Here is a 17147-nt window from a genome sequence, read left to right as displayed (position 1 = left end):
GGCCTAGAAGAAAGCGGCGGGGGCGACGGCTTCAACTTCCCCCGCCGGATTGCGAGGGGAAGAAACTGGACGCCATGGGAGGGCGGGTCATCTCGTCGGCGGCAACGACTATTAAAGCGGCTAACGCCCTCGCGATTGAGGCACGCTACGACAGGCAGCTGTGGTTTAAGATCGCTCCCCTGCTCGACTTCCTCCCAGACAACAAGAGGGCTGAGGTCCTGGAAATCCTACAGGAAGGCGATGTGGCTTCGGACCACGCCCTTACGGTGGCCACGGACATCGCTGACACCGGCTTTCACCAGATGGGCAACAGCGTTTGCCTTCGTTGGCGCAGCTGGCTGAAGGCCACCTACTCCCGCCAGGACGTGCAGACCAGGGTTCTGGACATGCCCTTCAACAGGAACAACTTGTTCGGCAAGACAGTGGACGAGTCACTGCAGGCCATCAAGGCAGACACCGAGACGGCTCGGGCCTTGGGTGGTGTTCAACAACAACGGCCGCCCTTTCGGAACTTCGGAGGCAAGCAAGGTGCCTCCAAATGTTTCGGCTGCGGTTCCTCGTACCGCCAAGCGGCCCGGCCCGCTACTCGTTGCAGGAAGCCTAGAGAGGACGCGGCAAGACAGTAGGATCTCGTCGTTGCCAAGGCTGCAAGACCGCGGCCAAGCAGGACTGAACCAGCTGTGGCGTTAGGCCCCCACCCAAGCACCCCGGTGGGAGGCCACCTGGCGAGATTCGTCAGCGTGTGGGAGTCCATCTCCACCGACCATTGGGTGCTAGATGCCCTGGCCCGCGGGCACACCCTGGAAGAGATACCCGTGGCCAGGAAGGAAAACCACGTCCCACAACTACTTCTGGAGGTACGAGCGATGCTAAGGAAGGGAGCCATAGAACTCGTCCCAAAAAGGCTCCGGAGTGTACTCGCGGTACTTCCTCGTCCGGAAGAAGACCGGCAGTTGGCGACCCATCCTGGACCTTCGTCGTCTAAACAAGTACATCAAGTCTCAGAAATTCCGGATGGTCACCCTCCAGCACATGCTGGGACAGCTGAAGGGAGGCGATTTCCTATCGTCGCTGGACTTGGTGGATGCCTACTTCCACATCCCCATTCTAAAGGGACATCGCAAATTTCTACGACTCGTGGTCCAGGGGCGGCACTACCAGTTCAAAGCCCTTCCCTTCGGATTGAAGTCGGCGCCCAGGGTATTCACCAAGTGCTTAGCACCAGTGGCGGCGCGGCGCGCCTGCAGGGGATTCACGTCTACCCCTACCTGGACGACTGGCTCATCCGAGCAAAGTCAAGAGAACTCGCCCTCGATCACACAGCGAAGACCGTCCAACTGCTCACGGATCTGGGATTCTCGATCAACTTGCGAAATCCCACTTGGTACCGTTGCAAGTCGCCCTGTTCCTGGGAGCCAGACTCGACGCAGTGGCGCGATTGGCCTCCCCATCGGAGGAAAGGACGAAGGCCATCCTGGGCAAGGTGCAACGGCTGTCGTCCATGGCGGTGGCCAGGGTGAGGTCCATCAAGTCCCTGCTCGGCATGATGTCATCGTGCATCTACCTCGTGCCCCTATGCAGGCTGCGTATGCGACCACTGCAGGAGTTCCTCGACGCCCGTTGGATGCAAGCGGCGGGCAGTTTCAAGGACAGGATCTCACTCAACGAGACTTTCCGCCAAGCGATCCGGTGGTGGGGCACCCACGCGCATCTAGCGGCGGGCATAGACTTCCAGACCCCGGCACATCAGGAAACGGTGATGACAGACGCCTCCCTGGAGGGATGGGGAGCGCACACCGGCGATCTCCACGCAAGAGGCTTTAGGCTCCCGGAGGAGAGGTCTCTGCACATCAATGTCCTGGAGCTCCGAACTTTGTTCTGGGCCCTCAGGTCGTTCCTTCCGTCCCTCAAGGGCAAGGTGATAAGGATCTTCACCGACAACACCACCATGATGTTTTACACCAGGAAGCAGGGGGGCACCAGATTCCCAACCCTGTCCAAGGAAGCACAGGATCTGTGGCACTGGGCCGTCGCCCAAGGGATGTTTCTGGTACCCTTCCATCTGGCGGGAATAAAGAACACCATCGCCGACTCACTCAGCATGGAGCTGTGCTCGTGTCACAAGTGGGAGCTGCGGCAGGACCAAGTGGATCTCCTATTCCGACGATGGGGCAATCCCCAGATCGACCTATTCGCGACAGCGACGAACGTCAAGTGCCGGAGATTCGCCAGCAGGTTTCCCCAGCCGGGGAGCATGGGCGATGCCTTCTCATTCCCCTGGGACGGCCTGTTCCTGTATGCGTTCCCGCCGTTGCCATTGCTGCTGCTACTCATCAGTCAACTCAGACAGTCCCGGTGCAGGATGATCCTCTTCGCACCAGCGTGGCCGAGGCAGATTTGGTTCCCAGACATGTCAGCGACCCCCCCCAGTCAAACTGCCGACGAACACGGATCTTCTCGCCAGAGAAGGAGGCGCCATCCTCCACCACGACGACCCGGGGTCGCTGAACCTGCAGGCCTGGCACCTGCAGCACTAGAGTTCGGAGGGTACGATATCCCGGCAGACTGCAAGGAGGTGCTTGCAACGTCCAGGGCGTCCTCGACTCTCAAGTGCTATGGACACAAATGGAAGAGGTTCTCTGGTGCCGTGCACATAAGATTAATCCTATGCGGATTACGGCCCCTCAAGTGCTACCGTTCTTGCTATCGCTGGCCAAGACGGGGCTGGCGCATGCCTCCATCAAGATCCATCTGGCAGCCATCTCCAGCTACACCAGAACTCCGGGGCGGTCGTTGCTATGGTCCCATCGTCTGGTGAAGGAGTTCATGAAAGGACTGTTCCGATCGTTCCTGCCAGTGAAGGCTCTGGCCCCGGCGTGGGAGCTCAACGTGGTGCTGACCAGGCTCATGGGGGCCACCATTCGAGCCGCTGCATTCGGCACTGTTGAAGTTCCTGTCGTTTAAGGCAGCGTTTCTTGTGGCCATCACCTGCGCACAATGAGTGGGAGAGATCCAGGCCCTCTCCTGTAAACCTCCATACCTGACTTTCCACGAGACGAGGGTGGTGCTGAGGACACACCCCTCCTACATGCCCAAGGTGCCGTCGGACTTCCATCTCAACGAGCCCTTGGTGTTACCTGTTTTCTTCCCGTCGCCTTGTTCGCCGGCTTAGAGGACTTTGCACTTGCTGGATGTAGCTAGAGCGCTGAAGTTCTACGTGGACCGCACGAAGAGCCTTCGGAAGACATCACAACTGTTCTTGAACTTTGGACCTGTGAACCAAGGGAAGGCCCTCTCGAAGGCTTCCATTTCCATATGGCTCTGCGGCTGCATCATGCACTGTCACCGGTTACCAAACCGACCGTTGCCCGGTTTTCCGAGAGCCCATTCGACCAGAGCGATCACTGCTACCACAGCGTTCTTGTCTGATGTGTCCCTGCTGGACATCTGAAGGGCTGCTACATGAAGGTCGAAGCACACCTTCACGAGATTCTACTGCGTTAACCGCGATTCCAGGGAGGAGTCCAGGGTCGGGCAGGCAGTGCTGCGCAACCTGTTCGCCTGAAGGTGGGCCTGGTGAGGAGGTAAGAGTTGCTTAATGTTGAGTTGATGAAATGCTTAATGTTGAGCCTTGCCACCACCCGTGGTTGTGCATTTGTGTACTGCTATGTATTCTTATATTCATGAGCATGTGAATCCATGCCAGACCCCCCATGCTGGAGAAGGAACAAGTTACTTACCTGTAACTGTTGTTCTCCAGCATGGGTCTGGCATGGATTCACATGCAAACCCTCCCTCCAACCCTCTGCGGCTCTTCTCTTGGTCCTACTGCCACTTTACGTGCTACCAAATCTGAAGATGGCTGCCAGAGGAGGGGCTTAGGGAGAGGGCAGTCATTGGCTGGGGGCAGTATGACCCAGAGACCAGTGATTTGTTACTAGTAGAAAGACAGTTCAGAAACGAAACTGAAACTGATTTTATCTTTATCGAGGATTCCCAGCCTGACGACTGGAATATTCATGAGCATGTGAATCCATGCCACACCCATGCTGGAGAACAACAGTTACAGGTAAGTAACTTGTTCCTTATTAGGGGCTACTTCCACTGAACCCGAACCAAAACTGTAGGCCAGAAATCAACATCAATAGCCATAGTCTGCAATTTTGTAATAATGTCTGATTTGGCTCTTGGATTCAAGCCCCCAAGTGAGGGGTTTCAGAAATGAGAGCCAGACACAAAATTATCTTTTCCTCAAAATCAAATATTTTTATTAAACAAAAAGGGATTGGGATAATACCTCTCTAGCCCTATTCTAAAGGGAGACTTCCCTACCTAGAAACTAAAACTAAGAGTCTGTCTGTGTCAGGATGCCAGTTGTTAAAGAAAAGGTGTCCTTGTGTACAAATAGTCATATTCTGACCCTCACACTAAACAAAACAACAAAAGGTGCAAGGACATGTCTTTGTTTGAATGTTGCCCCAAACGTGTTCAAAACTCCAATGAAAATGTTCTCCAAGGTAAGGACCCTTCCCCTGGATTCTTAAACCAACTGGACACGTGTCTCTTTAGCAAATAGTTCCTTTGTGTCTTCACTGGTTTCACAAACTTCTTGTTTAAACAAAATAGTTTCTGCAACAGTCTTTCTGTAGTATTTCTAACATTTGGTAGACCACTTTGTATACTACCCTGCCAGAATCTCTATACAATTTCAACTGCTTTGTGTACTCGCCTGCCAGGACTTTTTTTTAAAAAGGTTTTTCAGATCCTCTGGTATACTCCCCTGCCAGGAATCTAAACACAATCTCTGCCTTGCATATTCACTTGCCAGGACTTTTCTTAAAGTGTTACAAAGTTCTTTCTGATCTTCTCCCCACCTTGGTATTGCATGCATCTATACGTAGTGGAGTTTTCTTTCACACTTGTGCCTTGAAACACCTTTTTGCTGTTTCGCACATTATAAATACCCAATAAGTAAATAAATACTCTGTCTTGTCTGCATTCAAACCAACTTGGCCTTTGAACTTTGTCTTGTGTGAGAAACCTGAAGGTGTCTCCCTGGCTTTTCCCCAGGGATCTGTCATCCTGGTGGCCAGGACATGGCCATCGCTATTGGATCCAGTTCCTGGGGGTGGACCAGTGAGGGAGGATCACCTGGATGGAGGGGGATCCTTGGAGAGTGGAAGTGGGACATCGACGGGTGAGATGCGGTATCCCCCTTCTTTCAACACCTTTTCCCCCTCCTACAATGTAGGATATTCCTAAACACCCCCCCACTTCCCCTTTTCCGACACAGATACTTTCTCACACCACAAACAATGGCATAAAAATCGAGCCATTTACCTAACATATCCTAATACAAGGGTCAGGCATGGTCAGGCAATTGACCAGAAGCACACACACCTGACGGCCCTTTCCCTTCCCCACAGGGATAAAAGGTGGAGCACAAAAGCACATTACGAGCAAGGCAGACCGCGTGACGAGAAAGCCAAAACAGCACGGCAGTTCAAGAGAAGGAGAAAGACAGCGTGACCCGATAGGGTGACAAGGAGAGAAGCGACTTTGCCCTTACCTACCAAGGCCCGTGAAACTTCTGGAGAAGGAATTATAAGAAAGCGGACAATAGCTCAAGTGTGTTGCAGCAGATGTCAACGGTATACGGAGCGTGCCTATGCTGATAAGCAGGACAGAGGGAGGCACCTGCTACCGTGGTACCGATCTTGACTTCAGCTATTCTGAAAGGCCAAGCAGTTCATCACAGCCGGTGAGTCGAGGGGAGATCCGAATTGTGTTGAACAAAAGCCACAAAGTAGCAATTTAAGGGAAGTTCAGAGAACTGTTAGAAAAGGGGAGACAAGCTGCAGAGGGATCCGGCACCACGTGGGTGCTTACTCGAGAGACTCTGGTCAATCCCGTATTTGTTGAAACTGCTGATACCAAAAGGTTGCAAAGGAGCGGACAAAGGGGTTATACAGGGGCCTTGCAAAATCCCCTGTACAGTCGAAAAGTCTTTGACCCGGAGGAGGGATGCTGACAAAAAGGGGCGAAGCCTGAAGTCCCTATGAACAGTGTGTGAACAGAAGTGAACCCGATTGAGGGATGTCCACAGTGTGAACTGTTTTAGCAAAAGTTGGCAAGAGTGAACCCGGCCAAGGGATGTCGAGAGAAAGGGGCGACGCCTGAAGGATTGTTTAATAAGACATTAAGATATGTGAACCAAGGAAAAACCATAGTGAACCCAAAGAAGGGAGGCTGACATCCGAGAGGGATCCGAACCCAAAGGAAGGGAGATCCAGGGGTGGAAAGTAAACACCCAAAAGCCCATTTGTAAAAACTTTGTATTTGTTTTGCTTAATCCGATTCGAAAAGGGGTTTACGCCCGGATGAGGGGTAACCAAGGGTGAGCCATTATTACCCTAATGACCGTATAAAAGGAACTTTTTGGTTTGTTATTTTCCGACCCTCAAAGGCAAGAGACTTTTTGCAGGAAGAGAGACTTGGCTATTGATGTTTCTGAAGGTGGAGAGCGAAACTGATCTCGTGCTGGAGAAGCCTAAGAAGTGTGATGTGCTCAGAGGTTCCACCTTATCCGTGCTTAAAACATGGTGTTAGGGAGAATTCTCTGTTAAGGCTAATTTCCCAAACCTAGTGAGTCCACCAGCAGCTTTGCTGGATTTTTGGGGTTTATTTTTTTCTCCTGCTAAGAGTGAGACTCTTTTTCTCCCACTCTTAGGCATGATTTGAGAATGTCCTTTGACTATGTAATGTGTTTAATGGGCTATGGGGTCTTTTACTCCATCGGGCTTCATGTGTTTTTGGTATGTGTGTTACACAGCACCCTCAGTGCAGTAACACAGGGGTGTCATAGTGACCCCCAAACATAGACTCCATACCCTGGGACTGACTACTGTCTCCCAGGGCATGTAAAGTCACCATTGGCTTTACTAGTCTCAAATTGTGAACAGAACCAGTACAAACCATCATATTGTGGAAGTACTGGTAGGGGTAATTCGATTGCCCCTGGGTCTGTTTTCCAAGGGGGCACTGTCCAGTCCCCCCTTGTCGAGTTTCTAGCTGGTGGCAGTGGATACCATGCAAAATATTCCACCGGAATATTTCCTATGGGATTTTCCCATTCATTTTAAGTGCACCACTTTTTGGTGCAATGTTACAGATACCGCTGAGTTATTTATTTAATATTTATTCCCCGGTTGGGTCTTTTTGCCAAGACTCGGTTTTAAAATGGCGTTTGTGTTCGCCTCTGAAACTCTAACCCAAGTCGAGCCCTTTGTTACACTTTTTGGCGGGCTTCTCCACAGAAGCCCTCCAAATGGTGCCACTCTGTCTGGGGTCAACAGGATGTGTTGGAGGGGGATTAGGCACCCTGGACTGAGTTGCCTTGGCAACTCAAGTCGCACTCTTGTGTGATTGGCCCAGTGGTGAGCCGCCCGGCTCACCACTTAGCATGTGTCATGGATGGCACTCTATAAAGAGTGGCACAGGACATCCAGGAAGGGTTTTGGGTGGTTGTCCCGAAGTAATGTGGACAGATAAGTACACACACAGCTGAAAGTAATGAGAACGAAGAGTAGGCAAGTGTAGCAAGAAAATAAGGTACAACAGAATGGATTCCCTCTAGGGGTGTATGCAGATGTAGGAAGAGAGTATTCCATGGACCTTAGGAAAAACTCTAGCCTTCTGCACAGTTTGCTATAACAAAGGCCCACGCTGATTGCTCATGGCTTGGAACAACAGCTATGGGTGTCTGTAACACAGAAACGAGACAAGGGAAAGGGCAGAGGTTGCCTGACGAAAACCAACAGACAAGCTCTGTACTAGGGGTCTACAAACAGAACAAGAGAAGACACTAACAGACAAATCCAGGAAAAAGGAAGTCCATATCAAACTAGCAGAAGGAAATGAAGGGAAAGTCGTATAACAGGATTGGATTGGGATAAAGAACAGAGGGTTCAAAACAAGTAAGAAAGCAAGGGAGCAGCAGTCAGGAAACAGGGGGACTGCAATAACTGAAAGTAAATAATGTTGGTAAACTGTTGTGGATTGCAGAGGACTGTAGGGTACAAGGTTGAGAGCTCAGAGGAGCAGGAAAGCAATGAGCAAGCCCAAAGGAGCAGGGCTGTAAGGAAGGGAGCCCAGAGGGAAAAGGCTTAGGGCAGCGGAGTAAAGCAGGCTGCACGGCAAGGAGCCCAGAAGGCCCGGGCAGCAAGGAGTGAGCCCAGGGGAGCAGGGCCGCTGACTGTAGAAGGCTGCAGAGTACTGTAGAGGGCTGCTAGGCTGAGAACCCAGCAGACAAAGACTGTAGGTAGCAAGCAGCGGAGCGAGATCGGCTGCAAGGTCGGAAGCCCCGAGTACAAGAGCTGTTGGCAGCGGAGAGAAGCAGGCTGCGCGGCAAGGAGCCCGAAGGACCGGGCAGCAAGGAGTAAGCTCAGAGGAGCAGGACCGCTGACTGTAGAAGGCTGCAGAATACTGTAGAGGGCTGCTAGGCAGAGAACCCAGCGGACTAAGGCTGTAGGTTGAAGGCAGCGGAGCGTGATCGGCTGCAAGGCAGGAGCCTGGAAGACAATCGCGGAAGGTAGCAGCGGAGCGTGATCGGCTGCAAGGCAGATGCCGGAAGGGCAAAGGCTGAGGCTGGAAAGCAGCTGAGCGTGATCGGCTGCAAGGCAGGAGCCTGGAAGACAAATGCGGAAGGTAGCAGCAGAGCGTGATCGGCTGCAAGGCAGATGCCCGGAAGGGCAAATGCGGAGGCTGGATAGCAGCAGAGCGTGATCAGCTGCAAAGCAGAGAGCTCGGCAGGGCACAGGATCCAAAGCAGGAGTAAGGAGGAACCGCATACAAAGAATCCAATAGCTCGAAGCAAAAAGGTGCCGGAAGGACTCTAATTGCAAGAGACTGAGCCCCTGCAGGCAGCAGCTTTAATACCGCCCAGCCCAGCACAGAGGCAGACTAATTGGTCGCACCTGGATCAGCACACCTGCATACAATCTGCCTCCTCCCTCTCTGTTCCTGAGCTGGTGGAAGCAGAGCTGATCCCTAGGGCTTCTGGGGATTGTAGTTCCGAAGATGACGAATAGGAATGGCCAGGAATAGATAGTTATAGCCAAGTGCATTGTGGTAAGTGTAGTTTGTTGGGAAAAATAGAAAAGCACCAAAGTCTCGCAAATGGGAAACAAGGTCTAAAAAGTGAACAACGGTTGATCCAAGAGTTCTCCGCAGATAAATGAATAATAATTAGTCCATAATGATCGCCAATGTATGCCCCTATGGCGCAGGCATTACAGCATGTTTGAGTGACAGCTAGGCTGATGAATGGGGGTTTTGCTGCATAAAAGCAGGGCTTTGGGGACTGGAACTTCAGAAGTCGCCACAGGACCTAAAGAATCCGAAGAGGGGAGAAGCTGAGCCATCTACGACGACGACACCACCGGTGGAGCCCTGCTGTACGAAACTCGCCACTTTCCCGACGACAGAGATCTTCTTCCAGGAGAGTCTTCTTCCCTTTGAGCTGGTGGGACCAACCAGTTTGCCTTTTTTGCCTTCCTGGATCTTCTCGTGGTCGAATCGCCCGTGCCAAGCACCCCGGTGGCCGGATAGCCACGCTTCACCACTACCGCGAATAAAAGGGTAGTACCTTTTAACCGGGAAACTCTGCGGCTGGTTTCTTCCCTGGCAGTGCAACGACCTCCAGCTTTCCTCCACGTCGAGATCCTCTCTTCCTCTGGACGAAGCCCCGACTTGCACCCGCTGCCAGGAACTGCCCCCGCTGGAGCTTTCTCACCATTTCAGGTACTGTGTCCCACCTGGTCTCCCTTGCAACAGACTGTCCAAGGTGTCCCGTAAATCCTTGACTCTCTATCCTGGAGTGACCTCGGACCTTTTTGACTTGATCCAACCTCTTTTTGACTTTTCTGCAAAGACTTTGAGTGCATTTCCACTGTGTGATCTTGGGCACATTCCTCCTTGCTCTCTCCAAGAGTGGGCCTGGCCTATGAACGTTTTGCTCTACAGTAGACCCTGCCTTTTTTGACTTGCTTTGGTTTCTTAAAAGTGTTGGTACTGTGTGTTTTTCCTATTCTGCCTTTTCTCTCCCATTTTAACCAAATTATTGGAGTGCCATCTACGGTTACGCTCTTACCTCTGTTTTGCTAAATAAGTGGTGTCTTAACCTAGACTTGTCCATTAATTAACTAGGGAGGTGTATATACTTATAGTGACTGTGTTTGAACTTGCTTGACATATTAGTGCCAGTGTATTTTTACAAGTGTGTTTTTAAATAAATAATTATATACTTTTGTACCCAAGCTCTGGTCAGTGTTTGCTTGTGCTACTGTATTTTTAGCCCTATTGTGTATACTCTATATACTGCCTAACTCTTCTTGAGAGAAGTCTGGCTGCTCAGCCACAGCTACCAGGTAAATCTGGGTGGTGCAGGCTGCTACCAATTAGGTTTACTGCTTACTCCTGTGGTCTTAAACTTTTTGTAGTGGTCCCTAAGGGAACTGCACAGGTTTCTGCCTAACACATGGGGAAGGGAGACCCCCAGACTATTGGATCCTGACACATTATTTGTGAACACTTCTTTCTTTCTTATGAATCCTATCCCACACTCTTTTTGTAATTAGCGTAAGGATTGGCAATAGGTTTTTCTTAGTATAGGCCCTTTTATTTGACACAACGCCACTAGGACTGCCTTATTTTCATTTGATGGTCGAAGCTTGCTCCCATCTTAGATTCAGGTTTAGAATAGGAGTTTATCTCACCCGCTTTTGCAGTTTAATAAATACCCTCGAACTGTGATCACTTGCGTCTGTCTTTACTGTTGCCACCATGAGTTCCTTGCACTTGTCTGCAATCAAACATTGGAATCCAAGTGATTTGCCTGCAGCTGAAACTACCGCGGGCAAAACGTTCACATGAGATAGGTGCGAACTACCAAAAGTTTGCACCTTTCTCATGCGAACATACATACATTCTCACAACCACACTCACAACACACCCATAACACCTCCCACCCAGACCCTCAACACCCCCCCACCCAGACCCTCAACACACCCCCACCCAGACCCTCAACACACCCCCACCCAGACCCTCAACACACCCCCAACCCCAACATACACAAACCCCACTTCCCTTCATCTTCACGCTGCTTCCCTGCAGCGCCCGTTACCTTTCACTTCAGTGATCGGGAACCGGCGCTGCAGGGTCCTTATCTTTTTTTTTTTTAAACGGAAGGCTGCAGGGGTGTCCCCCGCAGCCCACGCTCACTATACCATAAAGTATAGTGAGCGGGGCGATGCGGAGGACACCCCTGCAGCCCCCGTTGTTTTTTTACACTGCTACTGTTAAGCAGAATCCTGTGCAGTGCCTTTAGGGACCACTACACACAATTAAGACTACAGGTGGCAATACAAGTTTTACCTTTGGTACAAGCCTGTACTACTATGTTAAAGTGGTAGCAGTAGCGGAGCAGCCAGGCTTATCTCAAGAGTATATGAGCAGTAGCAGAGATTACACAAAGGGACCACAATTACTGTGACTCAAGCAAACACTGACTCAAGGTTTCAGGTAAAAAAAATATAAGTACATTTATTTTTAAACCATTTGTTATAAACACAACACTTCTATTAATTCAAAAACCACACGTACAATACACAATGACTAACCAATTCACTTTGTACGGTATAACTTCAAGGTAAGTACCCTGTGTTTGAACGGACCGGTGTTGTGAAACAAAAGACGTTACGGGAATACACTTGCGATCACTTTTTGACAGTAATGACAGTTCGGTCTTACTAAAGAAACACGTATCCGCGGCAAGAAATGTTATCGGGGCAAACACACACTTAGCACCTGAGATACCCAGAGAGAGTTGGGGGCAAAAATAACAGGCAATACTTTTGTCGAGGCAGACAGAACCAGAGAACACTCTTAGACAGAAATTCAAGAGTCAATAGGCCGGAGCCAGTGTCAAGTGGAACCGGGTTCCTGTTGTCGAGGATCACACAGTCGGATAGTTCACGATTCAACGTAGCCAGGAGTACTTGGATATTGTCAACAGAGGAATCTAAAGTTATAAGAAGGAGGGAAGACAAGGGCAAGCCTTGGAGGTGAAGAAGAGGGATTCACCCTAATTCCTCGAGCAGAATACAGTACCTTATTCAATGAAGAGGCTGATGCCAAGGCAGTTGTTCCTGGTAGTTTCCTGCAGACCCACGGTTCCTGGAGCTTCGATCCGAAGGACGACGTCTGGAGGGGTCTGCACCACACAGGGCTGAAGCCGGCAGCAGCGACGGTGAATAAAAGGTGCGCTCCTTAAAAACGGGAAAGGCTCTTCAGATGGCTATCCGGACCACTACAGCAGTGTGCAGCGATTTCGACCACGGAGAAGATCCTCTGGCTGTAGAAGATGAGCTGATTATCCCCACCAAGCTCAAAGAAAGAAGACTCCGGACTGGATCTTCTCTGGTCATCGAAGGGTAGATAGCTCGGGACTGCAGAAGGGCTTCACCGGGACGGGATAGTTGCAGCAGTCGACTTCTTCTCCGCTTCCCTTCGGTTCCTTGTAGTTCCAGTGGCGACTCTGACCTCTAGCCTAAGAGACCTGCCTTTTATGCGAAAATCGCCCATTCACACAGCCTGGCTATCAATCACGCAGCAGGGGCGTTGTCCAGCCCGGATAACCACCTCAGCCAATCATGGCAAAGTGCAACTTGGGTTTCCTAGGATACCCTGTGCAGGGGGTGACTACACACCTCCTTTACATTCAGCCCACCTAGACACCCAGGCGCCTAGAGGAGGGCTTCTTGGCAGAAGCCCGCCAAAAGACAGTGCACAAAGAAGGCAAACCTGGTTTGCCGCTCAAAGTAAAACACAAGAAGGACTTTAACAAAAAGAAATGGTGAATAAACCCAACCGGAGCCAAAAGAAAAAGTATTTGGTCAAGCGGGTTTAAGTTTGAGGCTAATATAATAGCCTAAAACAATACCACGTTTATATAGTATAATTGCGGTAGAAAAGTTAGGGTAGATACCACTGCCACCAGCCAAGTCTAAATGTTAAAAGAGCGAAACAATGCTCTAGGCGGTACAGATAAAAAGGGCTAAGGATTAACCCTTTCCAGTACTCCATGTAAGATGGGGTATACTGGATCTGTGGTTAAATGACTAAGTAAAGTTAATGGCAACTTTACCCTTTTCTGGGGGACAGTAGTCAGCCTCAGAAATGGAGTCAGTGGGAAGTCTAAAAGACAACCCTGTTTCACTGCACTGAAAGTGCTGTGTAACACACAAAAGAAAGGGGCTACTGAAGTGGTGTACTTCAAAGTCCACAATCACAAAAACAGAGGAAAGACACATGGCAAAACACAAGTAAGAGTGGGAAAAAGGGTACACGCTTACTAAGTGGAAAAACAAACACCAGAAATCCAGCAAAGCTGCTGGGGCACTCACTAGGTAAGGGAAATTAGCAATAGAATGAGAATTCTCCCTAACAGATACCACCAAAGGTTCGAACTTTTGGTGTTCGAACCTTTGGTGGTAGCATTTTTAGAACTTTTGGTCGTTGCAAGCATTTTTTTTCAGTACAATTGACCTAAACCAAACATTGTTCTTATTTAGTGCTGATTTGCTAGTTTGCTTTGACTGCATTTAAACAACCTTTGTGCACTTTCTGCATCTGCAATATTGTAGCATTCAAACAATTGATGGCGTGCTTATCCGAACGCTCCGGGGTCCCTTGCTGCTTTGGGCAAACTCAGTGGTTGTTCCCAGCATCTCTGTTGCTCGTGCCTCCGTGGTATGATTACTTCACCCACTTTCCAGTTCATTGTTTGCGGATGTTCTCTCTGCGTCCTGCATGACTCCGTGGGCACACACCAACTCTCCTGCTCGGCCCAGGCTGCAGAATGCGGTCTCCAAGGCCCTTTGTGCTCACACGTGGTACTTCTCCTCTTCTCCCAGCGGTTCTCTTCGTTGTGCCAGCTCTGTTGGTGTACCTTGTGTTCCTGAGCCCCAGCGTGGGGAGCAATATCTCCTCCTGCACTGCTCGACTTGACAGGATGGCTGCTGGCTTTAAATCTACTGCTGATTGCTGGTTTTGAAAAACAACTAGTTTGTATGTTAAACTTCAAGCACTTGTAAGTTTGCACAAACTCCCTTGTCCTCCTCCTCGTCTCAGTACCTGGGTGGTTATGGGAGTTGGAGTCCATAGTTGTCTTGGGACTCTTTTTAACTCCTGTATAGTTTTTCTTATGCATTCCACATAAAGGCACATTATTGAGAAAGGATGTCGTGTGTGTTTGAGCTAAAGATGGAAGCCTGTCCAGAACAGTGTGAGGAAAAGATTTCTTGTCTCCCTCTACAGAGGGGATCTGCCAGCTGACAATCAGCCTTTAAGATTTTGGGTGCAGAGGGAAGATATCACAATGGGCCATTCGAAATGGCAGATTCATCCTGTAAAGGGAAATGGGGATACCGCGTCTCACCCGATGGACTCGGGGTATCTCCCTGGAGGTTGTCTCCCCCCATGTAACTCCCCCCTCCTCCCCCTCATATAGCCACCCTCAGGGTTCAGAATCAGATAGCGGCTGCCATCCCCAGGCCACATGGGAGGAGGTCACTGCTGGGAAAACAGTGATGAGTCCATCAGATTCGTCACAGAGGGCCGCAACAAAGGGCAACTTATCGGAGCTCAACCACTTGAAAAAAATACTTTTGCTCTTCACGTCTGACTACAAATCTACCTTAATGAGAGCTCTTTACTTAATCGGTGACAACTGTTGCAACACCATCTCCATACCAAGGAAAAAAATAAACCAATTGAAAGTGTCAAACTTAGGACTGCTTAACTCATTGCTACTTCTAACACCAATCATCATTTTTCTTAAACACTAACTGCGATAGTTACTCACTCCATTTCAGGAAGCACATTTGTAATCCCTAATGCAGCCACGGAGACGCATGTAACACACAATTAATGATCATACATTGTAAATTAGTAAACACTGTCTCTGTGTTCTATTCTACTTTAATGTCATTTTCACTTTCTGTATGTATACTTAAATTTAGGATGATTGTCCCATTGGAGGATGTCGGGTTCCAATGAAATAAAATCAAGAAAGTACCAACAGAAATTCTCCATTCAATCCATTGTTGTGTTGTGAACTTATTTGGAGAGCACTAATCCTGAAATGTCACGAGTAATTAACGATAGTGTGGAAATCAGCAAATCAATGTTCTATTAATCACTGAACCCTGACTCTTGACTGTATGTTTTTGCTTTGACTATTTTCCAGGAATCACACTGCATGATGAGCCTGTTGATTGGGCAGCAGCGGGAGATCAAGTTAGTCTCACGTTGACTGGCATGGACATCATCAAAATCAAGTGAGTGTGAAATATATTTGTCTTGACGAGAACCTGTGTATCATCAGCAAACTGAGTGTGAACGTGGCATGCAGCGGTTTACTAAAAGCATCATATTGCTCACTGTTGCACTGATTCAGCATTACTTTGTTAGCATGACAACCTCCTGAAGGAAAGGCATGGCATCATTTAGTATAATACTAATAATTTGAAGTTGGTCCTGAAATATGTACCACATCACTGTGAAGTTTGTATGCATGTCTTGCTGATAAAGATGTTGTTTATCCTTCCATCTGAAGCACAAAATATGGTCTAAGCCCCACTATCATAGGGTCTCCCCTTCACTTTGCATATGGCCTATTGACTTGATGCCATAGACAAACTGCTTATCATCTTGTTGCATATCACTTGTTCTCATATTATACCAAAGAGTGCCACGTTTCCTACTGCGTTTATGACCCTAAATCACAATATTGCAACCTCGAGACATGCTATATGCCACCTGAAAAATGATGATGTCCAGATTTCTTAGTAAGGCTTGATGGGGCAGTAAAAGCAATGAATGGATCCCCTGGTATGCATGCAAAAGTGTACTTCGCCATATTGCCAGAGCATGGAGTCTGCCATAAGTCAAGTCTGTTGACTTACTCTTGCTCTTTCAGGGTGCTAGCCCTATCATGGATTAGGAAAAAATTAGGACAGGCACTTAACTGCCTTTGGGAGTAATAAGGAGCATTCAATCGTGTAGCGTATGTTGATTTATGCTAAGATTTAGCCTCTAAATGCTTGTCAAATAGGTGTAGGTAAAATTCATAAATGATTGTGAGCATGCAGAATATGTTGAAGTGGGTGTAATCGGCCTTGACACCAGGCCGGATAGCCCTTCCAGACTCATCCATGATCTCGGTTAATTCTTTGTTGTGACACAGCTCTTGGTTCTTCTCTCCATGGGTTTAAGGTTACTAAAGTTGTGACACTGATCTCCAGTTACTATACAATTGCGGCTTTGCCTGCAGTCAATTCGTTACGTGTAGCCGGCTTCTAGGATTACTTGATCTACGTGCGTTGCTGCATCTGTACAATTATAAAACAGCTTTCATTTTCTGCAGTGCTCTTCACACGTACAATCTTCTTTTCACATATGAACGTTTACTCAATTCCTTATTTCGTCATCAGTTTCTATAGGGCCATATAACTTCTTCAGCCATTCTTCTGTGTGTGTCACACTTCGGTTCTTGTGATGTCACCAGCTCCTTTTCTTGCTCTTTTCATATTCCTTCATGGATTTCCTCCATTAGATTGTCATCTCTTCGGGAATACATCTGAAAGGGTTTTCTTAGTGGATACCTTTTCTCCAGCATGGGGTCTGGCATGGATTCACATGCTCATGAATATTCCCCGTCGTCAGGCTGGGAATCCTCGGTAAAGAAAAAACCAGTATCAGTTTCGTTTCTGATCTGTCTTTCGTAGTAATAACCAATCACTGGTCTCTGCGTCATACTGACCACAGCCAATGACTGCCCTCTACCTAAGCACCGCCTCTGGCAGCCATCTTCAGATTTTTACCGCACGTTCATGTGTTGGGATCCTCGTGCTATTGCTCTCGAGCGTTAGTGCTATTTTTTCACGTTTTTTCTCAAAAACGTCATTTTTTCGGTCAAAAGAGCCTCAAGCTCCACCCGTGTCGGATTCGTCTGCGCCCCTCAAGGGTGAAGATTTCGTCGAGCTACGCTTTTGGAGGACTCCAGAAGTTTCTCAGGCCCGGTCATG

General features: G+C 49.0%; 1 protein-coding gene across 1 annotated transcript in view; it reads left to right on the top strand.

Moving 5' to 3' along the window:
- The window catches only part of HBS1L (HBS1 like translational GTPase), a 1647668-nt gene that overhangs the window by 1419508 nt on the left and 211013 nt on the right, over positions 1-17147 (top strand). The window contains exon 13 of the mRNA XM_069606737.1: positions 15308-15398. Coding sequence (XP_069462838.1) covers positions 15308-15398 — 91 coding nt within the window. The remainder of the gene's footprint in view (positions 1-15307; positions 15399-17147) is intronic.

This window comes from Ambystoma mexicanum, chromosome 4p (genome assembly GCF_040938575.1).
Source record: "Ambystoma mexicanum isolate Mex_15411 chromosome 4p, UKY_AmexF1_1, whole genome shotgun sequence".
NCBI lineage: Eukaryota > Metazoa > Chordata > Amphibia > Caudata > Ambystomatidae > Ambystoma > Ambystoma mexicanum.
The sequence above is the reverse complement of the archived record's forward strand: the minus strand, read 5'-3'. Positions and strand labels throughout refer to the sequence as shown.